Here is a 17,999-nt window from a genome sequence, read left to right as displayed (position 1 = left end):
CATTGAAGGAGCTCCATGTGACATGGAGATCGACACAGGGTCTGCCCTGTCCATCGTGTCTTGGAGCACCATCAAGAGACTGGTACCCAGAGTGTCCAAAAGGCAACTCAACTCTCACCACATACAACTGAGAGACTACCAGGGAAACGACATTCCTATGGTAGGTGTTGGCCGGTTCCGGATCGCCTTCAAGGATTTTTCGGGCCTGCTCCGACTGGTGGTGGTCGAAGGTCAGCAGCCAAGCCTCCTAGGGCTAGACTGGTTTGATGCCCTCGGCCTGGAAGTCACCGGCATCAACTGCATCTCTAACGCAGAGACTGAGGGTCTGGTCAAAGACTTTGCCGAGGTTTTTGACGGCACTTTGGGTCAATATACAGGTATGCCCATCTCCTTTAGCCTTGATCCACAAGTCGCCCCCATCAAGCTAAAGCCACGCCGGGTTCCCTTTGCTCTCAAGGCTAAGGTGGACGAACAACTGGACAAGCTGATCGCCCGAGGAGTTTTGGAGCCAGTTGACCACTCCAAGTGGGAAACCCCCATTGTCACGCCTGTCAAGCCGGACGGTTCAGTGAGAATCTGTGCCGACTACAAGTGCACGATTAATAAGGCACTTCAGCAGCATGCTTATCCGGTTCCTGTTGTCCAACACCTGCTGCATTCCCTGGGTGAGGGTAAGGTCTTCGCTAAGCTGGACCTTGCCCAAGCCTATCAACAACTGCCGGTCGATGATGCCACCGCTGAAGCCCAGACGATCGTCACCCACCGAGGGGCATTCCGCTGCCGCCGTTTGCAGTTCGGGGTGAGTGTGGCTCCTGGCATCTTCCAAAGCCTTATGGAGTGTCTCCTGCAAGGGCTTCCGGGCGTGGTACCATATTTTGATGACGTCTTGGTGTCCGCAGACTCACACCAGCAGCTGTTCGAGCGCCTTCGCACAGTGCTGACCAGGTTCCAGGAGGCCGGGCTCAAGGTAAAGAGGGAGAAGTGCCAGATTGCCGTTCCACAGGTGGAGTTCCAGGGCTATCTGATCGACGCCTCTGGCCTTTACCCGACCACATCCAAGATCCGCGCTATCCAGCAGGCCCCCATCCCAAAGAACAAGACGGAGTTGCAGGCGTTCCTAGGACTGCTGAACTTTTATAACATGTTCCTGCCCCACAAAGCCACGGTGGCTGAGCCTCTTCACCAACTCCTCAGCACGAAGACACCTTGGTCCTGGGGTCTTCGGGAGATGGCAGCCTTCAACGCAGTCAAGGCTCTCCTTTCATCAGACAGTGTGCTGGTACAGGACAGTGAAGCCAGGCAGCTGGTCCTTGCCTGCGACGCCTCACCTTTTGGCATCGGCGCTGTCCTTAGTCACCGTTTTCCAGACGGAAGAGAAGCACCGCTCACCTACTTTTCCAGGACGCTATCTCCGATGGAACGGAATTACAGCCAGCTCGACAAGGAGGCACTGGCACTTGTGGCTGGAGTGAAGAGGTTCCATGAATACCTCTATGGCAGGACTTTTGACCTCATCGCCGACCACAAGCCGCTCCTGGGCCTCCTCGCCAGTGATTGACCAACTCCACCAGTCCTCTCACCACGCATGCTGTGACGGACTGTTTTCCAGGCTGCCTACCACTACCAGCTCGTCCATCGCCCAGGGAAATCGATGGCCATGCCGATGCCCTCAGCCATTGCCCTCTTCCAGCATTTGTGGAAGACCCGGCTCCTGCTTCATCGCTCCTCCTGATTGAGGATCTTCCGGCAGTGCCTGTATCGGCTACCACTGTGGCCTCCGCATCTGCCCAGGATCGCACCATCAGCCTTGTGCTCAACTGGGTGTGGAGGGGGTGGCCACAAGGGTCTTTTGCATCGGAATTCCAGCCGTTCGCAACCAGACAACATGAACTCTCAGCTCATCGTGGCTGTCTGCTGTGGGGAGACCGCGTCGTGATTCCCTCAAAGACTCCGTCAACGCGTCCTTGAGGCTCTGCATATTGGCGACCTGGGAATCGTTAAAATGAAGGCGTTGGCTCGTTGTTCCGTCTGGTGGCCTAACATGGACGATGCCATCGCTGCCTGGGTTTCCGCCTGTCAAGCGTGCCAAGAATTGAGGCCTGCGCAACCCGCAGCTAAGGGACACACCTGGGAGACGCCCAAGACACCCTGGTCGAGGGTGCACATTAATCTGGCCAGCCCCTTTCACAGCTGGACCTTTATGGTAGTGGTGGACGCCTATTCCAAATGGCTGGAGGTGGCCCTGATGCCCTCCACCACTACCGAGGCTGTCCTTCGGGTGCTGCGAGGCCTCTTTGCGACACATGGGTGTCCTGATGTCCTTGTCTCTGACAACGGACCGCAGTTCACGTCAGGCACTTTTGAGTGGTACCTTTTGGGACTGGGCATCCGCCATGCTCTAACGGCACCATTTCATCCATCCAGCAACGGGCAAGTGGAGAGAATGGTGCGTTCGGCAAAAGAGGCACTGGGGCGGCTGGACCGGGGAGACTGGCATGAGCGGGTCACCGAATACTTGTTCATGCAACATATCACCCCTCATGCGGAGGGCGGAGTCCTGCTGAACTGCTTATGGGCCACCGCCTCAGGTCCCCGCTCGACCGGCTGCACCTGGACTTTGCCGTGGCTGAACCCCCAGGCTGTGCCAACGTGCCACGGTCATTTGTTCCAGGAAACCAGGTCTTTGCCCGGAACTTTGTGGGGGACATTCCTTGGGTGTCAGCCACAGTAGTGGGAGTCACTGGACCTCGCTCGTCCCAGGTGGCACTTGAAGATGGACGCTTGTGGCGCCGGCACATAGACCAGCTTAGGCGCAGGGTTGGGGACTTGGACACAACCGTGGTGCCCTCAACTGCGCTCATGGCTCCGGAATAGACACTTACAGATGGTGAGGCTCCACCTACACCTCTCTCGCAAACTGCGGGCATGGAGCCGAACCAAGCCACTTCAGAAGGTCTGCCGGACTTCCCACAAACTCAGACCACTGCCATGCCTGACATTCCGACAACTCCACTTGTGGATCCACAGCAGCGGATCCAGGGGACTTGGTTTCAACACCACCTAGGGTCGCGCCACAGCCTCAGCAAGAATTGGGCGGTCCCGCGGACTTGGATACCAGTCCCCGGCGGTCTGGCAGAGTTTCCAAGCGCCCAACTTATTTAAAGGACTATGTTGTTGGACATGTAACACTGTTGGTCTGATGGAAGTATGTGAAATGTAACCGATATGCTTTTGTGCCTAATTGAACCATTACGTGTAGTGCTGTATATAAGGAAATCATTATGATTGTAACTAACGCCCTATCTCAGTGGGGAGGGGTGTTATGTACTGAAGTTCTCACCCTGGGCCAGCAGGGGGATACTGTAGATAGTTATGCAAATAAGGGATTGAAAGTGACGTTCAGTGATTGGATAGTTTTAGAAAATTATTACAGTTACATTGTACTGGAGCTCTATATAAGCAGGCTGACTGAACCCTTCAGTTCAGTTCTGTTCTGGCCTGTGAATAAACAAGAGCTGTTTGAAGAATTGCTGTGTTGTCTGATATGTTCACCCACAACTTAACAGCTGACATCACACAACGTCCTGACATCACTCTGTGACCAGCTCCTCGTTCAGCCTCAACAATGAGTGGCCCCCTCAAAAAAAAAAGAAGAAAAAAAGATTGGGGGCCCAAAGAGCCTCTGCCTCCAGGAGCCAGTGCCTTTGGTCAGAGGTGTGGGTGGTATAACCAGCCTCATATAACCAACATGCTTAAGTCTAATTAATGCATGAAAGGATACACTGGTGGAGGAAGGAGGGTGCGGGGGGTGCGGTGCACACCGGGTGTCAGCTGTGAGGGCGGGTGACATTGCTGCGCCACCCCCACCCCCCGCTCACTGCATGGGCGGCACCACGGATGCTCACTGCACAAGCGGTGGGCCGCTAGGGACTATGCTGCCGTGGCAGCTAGCGGCGTGTCCTCCCCAAAGCTCACCACATGGGCAGAAGGCAGCTAGGGATGCTCGCCGTGCAGGTGGCTAGCCCCACCTCCCACCACTCCGGGTGCTGGGGCAGGTAGCTCCGCCCCTGAAGTAAGGAACACCAGGCTTAGCTATGTCCGATTATTGTTGTACCTAGTGTACTCAGCTATGTGGCTCTCACAAGCCTCTACTGAGTTCTATACCAATAATTTAAGAACTTTTATCACTTTGCAACTAGCTGAGTTTTACTGCCTGTGCAACTTTTCTGAAACATATGAACCTGACTTTTGAAGAGTATGTAAGTAAACCAATTTTTAAACTTACCAAATGTGGTCATTTCCCTATGCTGTGGGAAGAGGGAAACTTTGGAATGAAATGTTTTAGAGGGACCTTTTGGAGGGGCACATATTTTAAAGATATAACAGCTTATATTTCCACACTTTACTTTGCTGAATATTTTGTGATTTAAATCTCTGCTGACGTTCTCTCACCAAAGATTATTTGCCCCAAACTTGGAATTCTCCTTCCTCTCTCTCTCTCTCCCTTTCACGCCAATAAAAGGAACTATGCCATGGGTAGGCAAACTAAGACCCGGGGGCCGGATCCAGCCCAATCACATTCTAAATCTGGCCCGCAGACGGTCCAAGAATCAGTGTGTTTTTACATGAGCAGAATGTGTCCTTTTATTTAAAATGCATCTCTGGGTTCTTTGTGAGGCCTGCCTGGTGTTTTTACATGAGTAGAATGTGTGCTTTTATTTAAAATGCATCTCTGGATTATTTGTGGGGCATAGGAATTTGATCATATATTTTTTTTCAAAATATAGTCTGGCCCCCCACAAGGTCTGAGGGACAGTGGACCGACTCCCTGCTGAAAAAGCCCCCTACTGACCCCTGAACTATGCCTTTGAATACCAGTTTATGGGAACTGCAGGTGAGAAGAGTGCTGTTGCAATCAGGTCCTCCTTGCACACTTATCATAGGCACCTGGTTGGCCACTGCTAGAGCGGGATACTGGTCCAGATGGGCCTTGGGCCTGATCCAGCAGAGATCTTCTTGTGTTCTTAAAATGGACAAGGGAAAGGCACATTGGGGTGTTCAAAATGCCATTTAGAAACAAAAATCAAAAGAACACATTACCTCTTCATTCTAAAGAAATTAATCTCCCTCCTATACCTTTTCTTTCCACTCCCATTTGGTTTGTGTAGCCAAAGTCGTAGGGTGGAACTACCTGTTATCTCAGCAAAGGCTTTTCCCCAAACCAGTGGTTGGCTAAGATAGCATGAAAGCAGGTGTAGGGGTTGGGCACTGGAAAGGGTAATCCTGAAAGTGGCAGAATGGTGGAGGGATACTTAACTATTTCAAATTTCTCTTTCACTCTCTCTCTCACACACAGGGATAACATCCTTAACACCCTTCTATGTGCCCTATCACCAGAAGTGTAACAGAGACACACACTTCTCTGTGGTGCTGAGATTATGGAAGGCGCTCTCTAGGAATATCTGCTTGGCCACTTCTGAGCTTCCACTTAAGCAGCAGGTTAGTGGGGCTGTGCTCCAACAGGCTTTAATCTTTGGTGGTTGTGGTACACAGGGGAGTCTGGTCTATTAGGACAAACAGGGCACTGCCCCCACCAACCTCAGCTGGCCCTCAGTCAGCCCCCTCCTACCCATCTCCTTTTCTTACAAGCAGTCCAGGAAGTTGCACCAATTGTCAGCTCCCTGCTCCCTGTTGGAATTTGGCTCCCTGTTGGAAGCCAAGACCCAAATTTGGGGCAAGTACTCTTTGGTGAGAGAACCTCAGCAGAGATTTAGCATGGCAAAACATGTAGGAAAAAAAAGTGTGGAAATGTAAGCTAGAAAACCTTGAAAATGTGCCTTTCCAGTGAATTCCAAAGTACAGTGGTACCTTGGTTTTTGAGCATCTTGGAAGTAAAACGTTTTGGTTTTCGAACGCCAAAAACCCGGAAGTAAATGCTTCCGTTTTCGAATGCACCTCGGAAATTGAACGGCTTCCGCTGAGGTACCACTGTATTTTTCTCAATTTTCGCTGTAATTTGCAGACCGCCCTTTGCACCTTGGTTTTCGAATGTTTCAGAAGTCAAATGGTGTTCCAGAATAGATTACATTCGAAAACTGAGGTACCACTGTATCCCACTTCCCTAGCACACAGACCGCACATGTGGTAAATTATAAAATAGGTTACTTAGAACTAACACTTCAAAGGTCGGATTCATGTGCTATTTCATACCAAGTTGCACAGGCAGTAAAACATTTCTTGGTTACAAAATGCTAAACGTTCCTAAATTATTGGTTTAGGTTTTCAGACTCCATTCTTGTCTAGCACATTCTTTTGTGCTAGCTAGAGGCTGATTAAAGCCATGTTTCCAGAGGGAGCAGCTCGGAGCTGCTCACACAACACATTCAAATGTAGACTGAGTACAACAAAAGGTTTGCTTGCCCATTTCCTCCCAAGCTGAGGGGAAGTGACAGGAGAGCTTACTCTATGACATTATCCCCTTCATGCTTTAGACCCACGGTTCCCAATGTGGGGCACATGCACCACAGGGGGGCAATTTGATTTTTAATGGGGGGGGGCAATTTGAGAATGAGTTATTAACAGTTAATGTTCCCTCCATGTGAACAGTTCACTTTTTGAATAAGAAGAATTATAGTTCATGAGGGGAGGGGGCATCAGGATTTTAGAGATGCTTAGGTGGGGCATGGCCAAAAAAAGGTTAGAAACCACTGCTTTAGACTCAAGCATGCTGGTTACCTTACACTCCCTGGTCTCAGTGTTACTTTTGTAGAACTTAGTACAGAGAATGGGTGGCTATGCCTGTCATTGACTCTGGCATCACCTACTTTTGGCATCCCTGCTTTCTGCCATATCAGGCACATTGGGCACCAGTCACCACTGTTATTTGCCTTCCTTTTCAATGTTTTATTGCGATTCTTAAGAAGTGGTTTTAAGGTTGCATTGAATTTAACTTTTTACTTGTTTTACTGACCACTTTGTTGTTGTTGTTTTAAATTATTTTTATTGAGATTTTCAATTAAACAGAAAACAAACCAGAACAAACAATCAAAAACTAAAACAAACACTGACCACTTTGGATATGGTATGCAGAATAACAGAATGTAAACTCACAGCTCTTCTTGCTAAGAGGGAACAGATAGTTATAAAATCTGCCACTGTGAAGCTTACAAAAATAAAGTAATAATTATAATCATAATCCTTCTTTTCCACAATCCTATATTTGGGTTCACAACATGTTACCAGGGAAATTATCCTGTGAGGGGAGTCCTTGTGCTGAATTTGTGATAGCGCAATCAAGTCCAGTAGAGGAGGCAACCCTTGGCTGCGTAGGAGGAAATCCTTATTTCAATAGTGCTATCTGCGATATTTGGCAAGAGGGAAGGAAACTAAGAGGTAGAAAACAATACTATATTTGAAGCAGAAGTACACAAGGTACCCTTTAGAAGTGAGTACGCCAATTTATTTATCGTGATGTGCTGTGTGAAAGACTCCTGCAATTCACACAATTATTTTGGTGCATGCTGGAATCATTCATAAAGACATTCAGCAATTACTTTGGCCAAGCAGTGATGACTCGCTAATTAAACCACACGGAAAGCCCTTCATTTGTAAAAAGGACAAGGCCATTGCCTCTGATCACAATACCAGAGTCCAAAACAAAAACTACAAAGAAATTAAGCCTTTCATATGTGGGTTATTATTGAGACTGAACAAGGTGGATTAAGGGCCTCTTTATGTGACCTAGTACTGGGCATCCTATAGTCAAGATCCTATAGTCCTAGATCAAGCTGATGGTCCAACAGGTTCAGCACTTTTCTCTCTCTTAGTAACCCCAGTATAAGTTTTCAGTAGTGAAAGCAAGAGCCTTTGTCCACTACTGACTCCCACCCAGCAACTGCTATATAGAGGCCTGCTGCTTCTGAACATGGAGATTCTGTGAGGCCAGCTCCCAAACTGCAGCTAGGTGGGTCGTATGCAGGATTAAGCTTGAAAAGTGATATTCAATCATGGGCCAGTCCTCTACATTGTGTACAAGGTGGCAAATGCACCCAGTTTGGTGGCCAAAGGGGACAGGGAAATCAGGATATATATTCAGCTGCAAGTATCATTCTCCCCTGACCCAGAAACCACTTGCTGCTCTCGTAATGCTGTCTGCAAAATTGCGAGTGTTGTGATGACAAGATGACTAAACGGCTTTAGACATTGCAGACGCCAAGAGGATATGGATTTAATTTGCACATTTTATGTCCACGGTTCCACCTAGCATACAAAAAGGGAAACTGCTGTGAATTTCTGCTCTCATTGTCTTCTGGGTGACATTCTAGACTTTCCCTAAGCAAACAGGGCCTCTCAAGTAAGATCCTCTCTAGAGGCAGGGGCTGCCCTCCTCCTAGACAGGACTGGAAGAGCAACCCCTTTACCCCCAAACTTCATGCAAGCAGAAACCTCTGTAAAGGAAAAACCTAGGTCACGTTCACACCATACATTTAAAGCACATTGCTTCCTCCAAAGAACCCTGGGAATTGTAGCTAAAGATTCTAGGATTTGTAGCTTTGTGTAGGGTAGGCTACTCTCCCATGGTTCTTTGAGAGAAGCCATGTGCTTTGACTGCACGGTGTGGATGTTACCCCAGTGCAATAAGCGCTTTTTCAATAGGTACAACAGAGGCAATAAAAGAAAGATAACTTCCCCAAAGCTTTAGGTAGAAGTGACTGAAAACTATGGGACAGGGAGAAACTGATCCGGGAGTCCCTATGTATCACCCATCCACCCACAATGTGTGGAGAGCCAGAAGCATGGAAAGAGGATCACAATCCACTGAAAACCCAAGTGTGGGTGGAATACCCTGCAGGAGACACAGACAACAGGAATTCAGTGGGAAAAACCTGTTTCTCCTATGGCTACTGCAGAATGTCTCAAAACTTTGGGATGTGACAAAGCAATAACACCCCGGGGTGTGCCTTCAGTGGATTCAACTGGTAAATCCTCCCTACAACACATGCCTGTCAAACTCCTCATCTGCTAAAGAGAAAGCATCCAATGTGGTGCCCCCAGATGTTGTTGGACTACAAATACCATCAGTCCCAGCAAGTATGGTCAACAGACATGGGATGGGATGATGGGTGATGGGAGTTTTAGTCCACATCTGGAGGGTATCAATTGCCTAGTAGCCAGGGCCTCCCACTCATGGGGCAAAGTGAGGCAGATTTCTCCACAAGGCAGGTGTAGCAGCTGCTCCTCTGATGGATCTCCAGCTATGGCACTTTCTACATTGCATGGGAGGCTAAGGTTATGCAATCATGTAGCCAGCAGAAGAGACCTTCTGCACTGTTGAGAAACAGGGCTGAGCTGGGCATGCAAGGGAGATCCACTGGAGAGGGTCATTCTCAAAGGGCAGTGTGCTGTCCAGGGGAAGTGACTACGTCAAGCAGCCACAAGAGAACAGCTATACACACTTTGCAAGATGCAGAAACTAGCAGCACCTCTTGAACTTGTGCATCCTCTTTTCATTGTTTCACCATTATAACCAAACCTCCTTCTCTTGCTCACCAAGGAGGTTGGAAGCAGCCGATTAGGCTAACACCCTAGTTTAGGGTGGTTGTTGTTTTAAAGAACTTGATATAATTTTCCATCAATACATTTATTCTGTATATACAATAAAACACCAAAAAATAATAATCAAAAATCATAGAATGAGTGGGGTTTTTTATTGAGATAATCCCACAGCTGGAAAAATGAAACATCCTAAATTACATTAAGTGACTTCCTTTCCCCTCCCTGCTCCCCCCCAAAAAAACCCCTAAGAAAAAAAATCTTTACAAATTTACATATTTTTTTTACAATACAAAAAACTAATAGCTTGTTGCATATAAATATTACATTTGGTCTGCCAACGTCAAGTGGCATCAAAAATCCCTGAAGCATTTCATTTTAAAGGGACCTGAGATAGCAGATGTAGAGATATGAACATAGAGCACCCTCTGAAAACAAGATGAAAGCAAAACAGTATTAGTTTAAACCAATTTGTGTGCACCTTTTTTCTGCAGGGGTGTTAACTGTGAAGTACTTTACACTGTCAAGAACACAATATACAGGCATTAAGAGCTTTTAGATGACACTAAGATTCCATGTGTCTGAAGCTCAGTTGTAAAGAGTAATATTCCTCAACAAAACCTGCTGTGAAGCTTTAACGAAAAGGCAAAATAGGCCAGAAACACAAACACACACACACACACACACACACACACACATATATATCTGCCTTGGAAATAGAAACAAGCCTTCTGAATACCACTTAATTGTTAAAAAAGAAAAAGAAAGAAGTCTTGGCATGAGCTTGCCGATCAGCCTGGCAAAGGTTAAGACTACAGGTGTAAGAGTGTGTGTGTGTGTGTGTGTCTGGGGGGGAGGAACAGACATATACTATAATCAAACACTGACAGCCACATTTCAAGCACTCCTACTCTCTTGCACACCACCTTGGGGAAGGAGGGAGGGGAAATAAGGAGGGCATGAAGTACAATCTTATAAAGACTGAGGCCTACTATTCTTAGTGTATACTTTAAATATTTGGATGGAGAATGCCAAAATGGTATGGCGGGTATGCAGCAGGATTATTATAAAGTACCCATTTTGTTTAAAAACACAGTCTGCTAATTACATACCCACATCCATGCATATACATGTATTCATAAAGCACCATCTGATATAATACTATAGGTTAAGGCTGTGACAGCGATTCTGCTGGAAAATAAGAGCACAATCCAGCAGAGAACTTTTCTGCGCTTGCTCATTTAAAATAAAGAGGGTGTGCAAGGCAAACCTTATGAGCACTTCCTGTTCATTTTAATAGGCTTGCACAAGAGCTGAGAAACATGCAGGGATCTGTAACACATGTATTTTGTTGTGGGCCAATGTCTGATATACTGAGCTATACATGTCAAAGTGTTGTTCTGTGTTTGAAGGGTCTTTAAAAAAACGCTAGCAACATTGCAGATTGAGAATCACCATTGTGAAATTCTTTAAAAAATGTAAACATCTGATATACGGTAGTAATATTGGGGGGGGGGAGAGATTCCTTGTAAATGTAGTCATTTAGAATACATCATTTTAAAGAACATAATGAAAACACCTAAGAGATTTCTAATAGAGCACCCTTAGGTGTTGAACAGTGCATTCTGCCCATAAATATTTAATTGTTCTTACAAATAGAAAAGTTATTATATTTTGTAGCATATATTATGAAACCAGTACACTAACTTTGCAATACAGAGAACTGCTTGCGTTCAGTGTGTAAGTTAATGTTGGTGAAATGTTCTTAGACTAAATCTAGTTTATCCTGCTTTGTGCCAATACACGATCAGCTGTGTTAGGTGAAGATAAATTACTCAGCTTAACCTTAGCCATGACCAACAGCTTTGTATGGTTTGGCTTAATGCTAAGAAATATTCTGCAACCAAGGGTTTCCAAGGCTGCCAAACAACAGAAGCAACATATGGTAGGGAAAACAAAATGCAATAACACCTTAGGCTTTGATCGGGGGCGGGGGGGCAGGGTATTGCTATTTTAGAATTTAAAGATTACATGAGAAGGAATAGGTTTACTTGAACAAGAAGTCAAGGTGGTATGTGGGAACTTGAAGTCCTATTACTTTTCTTACTTTACTTCTGAAGTCCTGTTACCTTTTGTTCCCATTACTAACAAACAAATTGAAACTAGAAACTGATAGAATGCAAAAAAATACCTCACAAATCCTTTGCTTCTTGATGGCAGATGAGAGACTTAAAATTCAGTTGATATAACCATTTAAGATGTTGCCCAAACTTCAAAAGTTCAGGAAAGCATTAAATGCATTTCAGATAAAAGATTTCAGTATTGCTCTTGACTGGAACAGAAAGGTTTCATATATCTTATGTAAAAATCCAAAGTTCTAACTCATCTTAAAGCAGGGAGGTTGAACCTGAAATCTGTGAAAATAGGTGTTCTGCCACATATACCATGCTGGTTATTGCTAAAGATGATTGGTTACTGTTCTGTTTAGAATACCACTTCCAAAATGCATGTGGCAAATTGTGAAGGCAGCCTCAGGCAAGCTCTCAACAGCCTACAGTCAGACATGATGGGCAATTCAGATAAAATGGAACAATTGTGTTTCACTGCAACAAAGTTTTCTGCAGTGAAACATAATCTAGTTTTGAATTTGAATGGCCAATTTATAGGATACAGCTTTGGCCTCCTTGCAGAATCCCTTAAAGCAATTCTGCTCAGCTGTTCAGTAGAATCCAGCACCATTTCCTTTCTAAATACTGTTCCTTTGGGAGGTTTATTGGTGAGCATAATTTGGCATAAATACAATGAAGATATTCAGTTATTGCCAGTTAGAATAACTGGGAGCAACACCAAGACACATAATGAGTTCACAGAAGATCCTAAGGCTTGCACAGTAAGAAACAAACAAAATTAAGAAGGGGTGATTTGAGGTTTTGTTCACTAAATTTCTACAATTTTGTTCCTGAAACAGAATTGTAGACAGACCATTACACTGATTTAGTATGGCATTCTCTGGATTTTTCAAATCCCAAGCCTTTACAGTGAAAGTTCTTTTGTGGCGTTACACAAATCATGGGGAAGGCCAAGCCTCCCCATCTCCAAGAAGCTAACTTCAATTGAGTGCATCTGATCCTCACTGAGGCTGCCAACAGCCTAGTGGGTTGATGTCCAGAAATTGAACATGTGGAGCATCCACAGGGCAAGTGGTACAAAGGAACCAGCAACACCTGAAAGGAGCAGGAAAAGGTGCAAGGAAGATAAGAATGGGGTAGAATGAAGTAGGGCCTTGGCAGTCCAAATCAGAGAGGTCCTGAGAGCTGTCTACTGAAGAATGGGTCCAATTTTGTTATTTCCAAGCCAATATTGCTACAGAGTCCTATACAATTTTAACTTTGGAAAGTAAACCCTGTCCAAATTAATTGTGTTTCAGGGTGGCCCACATCACCTGATTGATATCCTCGAACAACAGATGAATGGGTACAGTAAGGAATCCTCACTTGATAACTATCCCAACCACCAAACTGAATAAAACACCACCAGGTTATTCCTCACATGCACAAGAAACCTCCATTTCCTTTAGAATGGGTGTTCTGTTGTTGCAGCGCCATTGTAGCCTAGTTTCCTAGTATACCTAGTAATGAACACATATCCTAAAAATACTTTCATCCTAGAAAAGTATTCTTGCTTTCCTATCATCTTCACAGTACATGATTAGTCCTAAATAAAAGAGAACACTGAAGGCATTTCTCCCAAATTGCAATTGTTGTTTCAAAGAAGCACACACCGCTCCTTAGGGCATAGGTCTCCACAGTAAATACCTGTAAACAAGTGAATACCTTCTCTGGGGGCAGGATTTCAGTTCTTTAAAATAACACTATTTGTCCCCATTGTGGTTACAAGCAACCATGGTGACAGTATAGCCGGTCTATATAGTATAGCAGGAGATATGCTTGAGGTTTCCTTTTAAGCACACACCTGTCTCGTAGATCTGAAATACTACACTGAACAAAAAGATTCTATACTTGCACATCCTGAGGCACAGCCTGCACACTCTCAGAAGCAAACATGGAGCTCTTGTATTAAAGGATGCTCCAGGAACACTTCCAGGCTTTCATGGGCAGAAAGGATCTGAATCAGGACAACTGTGTGCCATACCTGACTCCTGGATTTGTATCCAGTGTGTATATAAATAAACGCTTGGTTTCTATATCACATAACTCAATAACATAATTCTTCTATTTTTGCCCTAACTGGCAAATGCCTTCCCATTTGACTGTTTTTAAAATCTATTTTTTATGGTAGATGATCCACAGCCACTTTTGTATGCATGTGTATATATGTATTTTCTTACACATGTTATATATAAATAATTACACTGTAATTCTGTGGAGATCCAGCAATGTTACTGACCATGTGTGCCTAGCAAAATAATTGCTTGCAGGCTAGATAGAAATAATGTATGAAATTTCACTCATTATTTTATTTGGCTTTCTGTTTCTCTTTCATATGCTCTATCTCTGGGATGATGAATTACACAAAACAGAAAAATGAAACTCTTATTCAAGAGAAGGGGGAAAGCACATTTCTGAAATTCACTTGCTACAGTGATGAGGGACAAACATGGTTCCCCAAGCCTAGATTCCCATTACACTGATGCACTGTTCAACACTGTTACAAGAAGAGCCCTGTGCAAATTATTTCTCAGTATCAAACCAGATGGCACCACACCCAATGAGAAATCCATACATGCCAAAATTCACACACAGGTGTTCTGCATTTGTGGGGCTGTGTCCACTTCAACAGAAGGAGCTGATTAGCACGCACAAACAAAAATAAAAGTGAGCCAATCATGCCCTTCCACCAAAGTGAATGGGGAAGCTGGGGGGAGGGAGAGGGGAGGAGCTCAGAAGCCTGGAGCTCCTTTGCCAATTAGCAATCTCTTAATCAAGGGTGTTATGATTCCCCGCCCCGGGGAAGATTGAGATGGTTGTCCATACTAAGTGAGTCGGCAAAGTTACTATAGCATAAAAAAGTTATGTTGTAGTTGAAAGAATAAAATTAAAGCATGTAAAGCATCGTGAGTATGATTGTCAGGTTGAAACCTGACAAATGGCTATTTTGTCGTTTAATGACGGACTGTGCTAATGCCACACAACCTACAGCAACCCCATAAATGAAGAAAAGGAAATGAATTCTAATGTTTCTATTATTTGCAAGTCCAGAGGCAGCTAAGCTACTAGAAAAACAGTGGCTGCGAAGGAGAGAAAATATCAATGATGATGTTAACACCTTATTGGCAGTCTCAATTAATGCTATAGCAATATGAGGGTATCAGAATGAATATAGAAGCAAGTTAACTTTTGCATTTGGCACCTGTGTGTCTAGATATTCATAGTTCTCAAGTATCTCATTGTATATTATTATTAATGCATGCATCTGTTAATGCATGTCAAAAGTCTGCTACGTATTTACAAGGCACCAAGCCCCACCCACCCCTCTTTCTCCCTCTCATTTTCAAAACATGAATTAAGAACCAATGAGAAAAGCATACCGAGATACCCAAGTATGAACATACTTCATGAAAGTTTGGCTTGGAAAGATTGAAATTATTCATATTCTGTGCACAATAGAGAAACTGTAAACATTTTATAGCTGCCTTTAAGATTGGTGAATTGTGCAAAAGTTATTACTGAATGTAAGGAATTCATGGCAGACAATTCAAAATCTCTGTAAGAAGGTGCTGTTTCTATAATGCACAAAACACACAAAACCAAAAAAGAAAAACAAGGGGAGACATCAAAATCATGATTCCATTGCCACTGTCCTCCTATGACAACCTCAAAGTGTAGTGTGGGAAAGTATTTCTGCAGATATAGAATGAATGGGCAAGGCTTCTTTTGGCCAAGAACATGTGGCAATCAGAAGTCTTTGAACATACATATGGGCAAAATGGAAAAAGCACCACAGAAAAATGTGAGCAGAGTCCCCACACAATTTGCGTTGTAGATTTTCTGGCAAAAATCCCTGCAGTGAAGGCCTTAGATCGTCAAAACACCATTGTTCACTTCCAGTTTCCCATTTGTCAATAATTCCATCCCATGAGATGGCTGACCCTGGCCTTTTCTGTCATTTTCCGCACCCTGCCTGACCTGGAAGTACCAAGGTTCAGAGGATCCTCAGTGTGCACAAAAGTGTCATTGTCTGAATCGTCATTATATAAAACGGTTCGCCTGCCCTCATTCCTAGTTTTAATCCGAGGCGGCCTGCTGAACCGCCCACCAAATGTGTTCTCACTGAAGCGTCCCCCCAAAAGATTCTCAAATTCATCATCGGCAATTCGTGGGCGCTTGGCTCTGGAGGCTCCTCTGGAGGCTCCTCTCCCTCTCCCTCTTCTTCCTCCCCTGCCTCCTCTTCTTCCTCTGCTACAGCCTCTTCCCCTCCGGCTGCCTCGCCCCCCTCTGCTCCACCTACCCCACCGGCCCCATCTCCCTCTCTTTCCTGTCCCTCTACCCTGCCAATTTCTCTGCCCACTGGAGATGTTCCTTCGGATTTTTCTTTTCGGTTTCACTTGCACAGATTTGCTGTAGTCATGGTCTCCATCTATGTAGTCCTGATCTGTTCTAGAGCTTGATTCAGAGTCAGAATCAGAGCCACATCCGCTTTCAGAACTTGAGCTTGATCGTGAATCTCCACTTTCTGAGGAGGATAAACCTGGCTTTTCTTTTTCTTCTCTCTTCTTCTTTTCACCAATGGGTTCATCCTCTTCTGATGCACTTGAGAGCTTCCGCTTGACTGTTGCTCGGGGCTCTCTCCCATCACCATTTGTCAGGGGCTTATCAGAAGGCTGATCTACAGAAATTCAAACAAATGTATTTGTCAATGCTGCTGCTACAGAGCTAGATCTCAGTTTCCTGGAGAAAACAAAATATTTTTTTTCCAGCCTGGAAGAAATTTACTCATAGAACAAGCAGTCTTGTTTCAAAAGTTCTCTGCCTACCAAGATGAAAGTGGATTGTTCATGACACCTGCTCAAAGGCAAGCAATTTTAAACTGAAGCAGAGTTGGTTTTTAAAGAAATACATGATTAAGAGCATTGCTGAATCAAGAGGCAGACGCCTACCCATGAGATTGGTACTGGGCCTCTGCAAGGCTGAGCCCACCACCCAACATGATCACAGGGATATTGCAATGCTAGGGATGCCTCTGAGCCACAGTTGCAGCAACAACAACAAAACAACAACAACAAATTTATTTACACCCCATCTTTCCCCCCGACAGGGACTCAAAGTGAGTTACAAAGAACAACCTCCTGCTTCTCCTCCTTTTTATCCTTGATTATGCCTGGCCTACATTCCCTGAAGGCCTTCATTTTGTAACCAATAACTAAACATAAGTTTGCTACATGACACCTATCCAATGGACCCTGGAACTGCCCACCATTTCCCTAAGCCAGTCTGTCAGGTATCTCCTCCTGCCAGTCCTCTTCAGATGCAAAAGGGGTACTTGACTGACTCTGAAGCTTATTGGTCAGAAGGAGTCAGGGGTCACTTGCCCAGGAGAGGGGACAGAGGCTTAGTTTCACTTGCAGCTTGTTCCCTCCACTGTCAGGGATTTGGCTGGACTTGCTATGAAGATATATTTTTAAGTAAAATTGTATTGTATTGTATTGTATTGTATTGTATTGTATTGTATTGTATTGTATTGTATTGTAGTAGCTAGGCTAGGATTAGTTTAGTTTGAAAGCCACAGTACTCTGGCCTAATTTGTATTCTGTTTGACCTTCTGCTTGCATTTCCTCTATCATTTATTCATAAGAAACTTTTATAATTTGACCCCCAAAGTGTGTGATTGCCAAACCTCAGGGTTTCAGGATCCCCATGTGCCTAGATTCTTGAAATTCATGCCACTTGATGTTTAGGACTGGAGTTGTAAGTAGCCAGCCTACGCTTCTGAGGTCTGGGAGAGACTCACGAGAGTGTAAGGGCTGCCTTTAGACTCAGAGCAACTCATAAGGAAAGTCTGCAAAGTAATTGCTTTAGTGCATCCCGGATCCCCTCCCATCTGGACTGTCGAAGTAAGTGGAAGGGTGGTGGCAGCAACTACTAGTAGTACTGCAGGGCTATTGTTGGGCAGTGAAGGGGGTGTGAGAAGCTTCTATTGGGCTTCCCACCCTTCACCACACCCAGAAACATGTGTGCTAGCTAAATAGTTTGTGGAAGCCAGGAAAATGACATCTCTGCAAAGAGAGGATTAAAATAAAAAAGCTCAAAATTGCATAGCTGTTACAGAACACCATGAACCTTTCTAATGGTTTATTAGAGTGAGCAGGGAACCGACCCACTACCCTGAACTAGCCCCCACCTGCCTGCCTGCCTACTTTACAACCATCAGACAACGTTGACCCTGGCTGTGAGCCTCTTCTCCTTTATCTCAGCATTGCCTTGTAGAAC

At 45.0% G+C, this 17,999-nt stretch overlaps 1 protein-coding gene across 1 annotated transcript in view; it reads right to left on the bottom strand.

The window, feature by feature from the left end:
• Positions 1-14,737: 14,737 nt before the first annotated feature.
• Positions 14,738-17,999, bottom strand: part of BRWD3 (bromodomain and WD repeat domain containing 3) — a 69,226-nt gene continuing 65,964 nt past the window's right edge. Inside the window, exon 39 of the mRNA XM_083484593.1 lies at positions 14,738-16,398. Within this exon, the coding sequence (XP_083340719.1) occupies positions 15,632-16,398 (767 nt within the window). The 3' untranslated portion in view covers positions 14,738-15,631. The remainder of the gene's footprint in view (positions 16,399-17,999) is intronic.

The sequence above is a fragment of the Podarcis liolepis genome (assembly GCF_965112155.1).
Source record: "Podarcis liolepis genome assembly, chromosome: Z".
Lineage (NCBI taxonomy): Eukaryota > Metazoa > Chordata > Lepidosauria > Squamata > Lacertidae > Podarcis > Podarcis liolepis.
The sequence above is the reverse complement of the archived record's forward strand: the minus strand, read 5'-3'. Positions and strand labels throughout refer to the sequence as shown.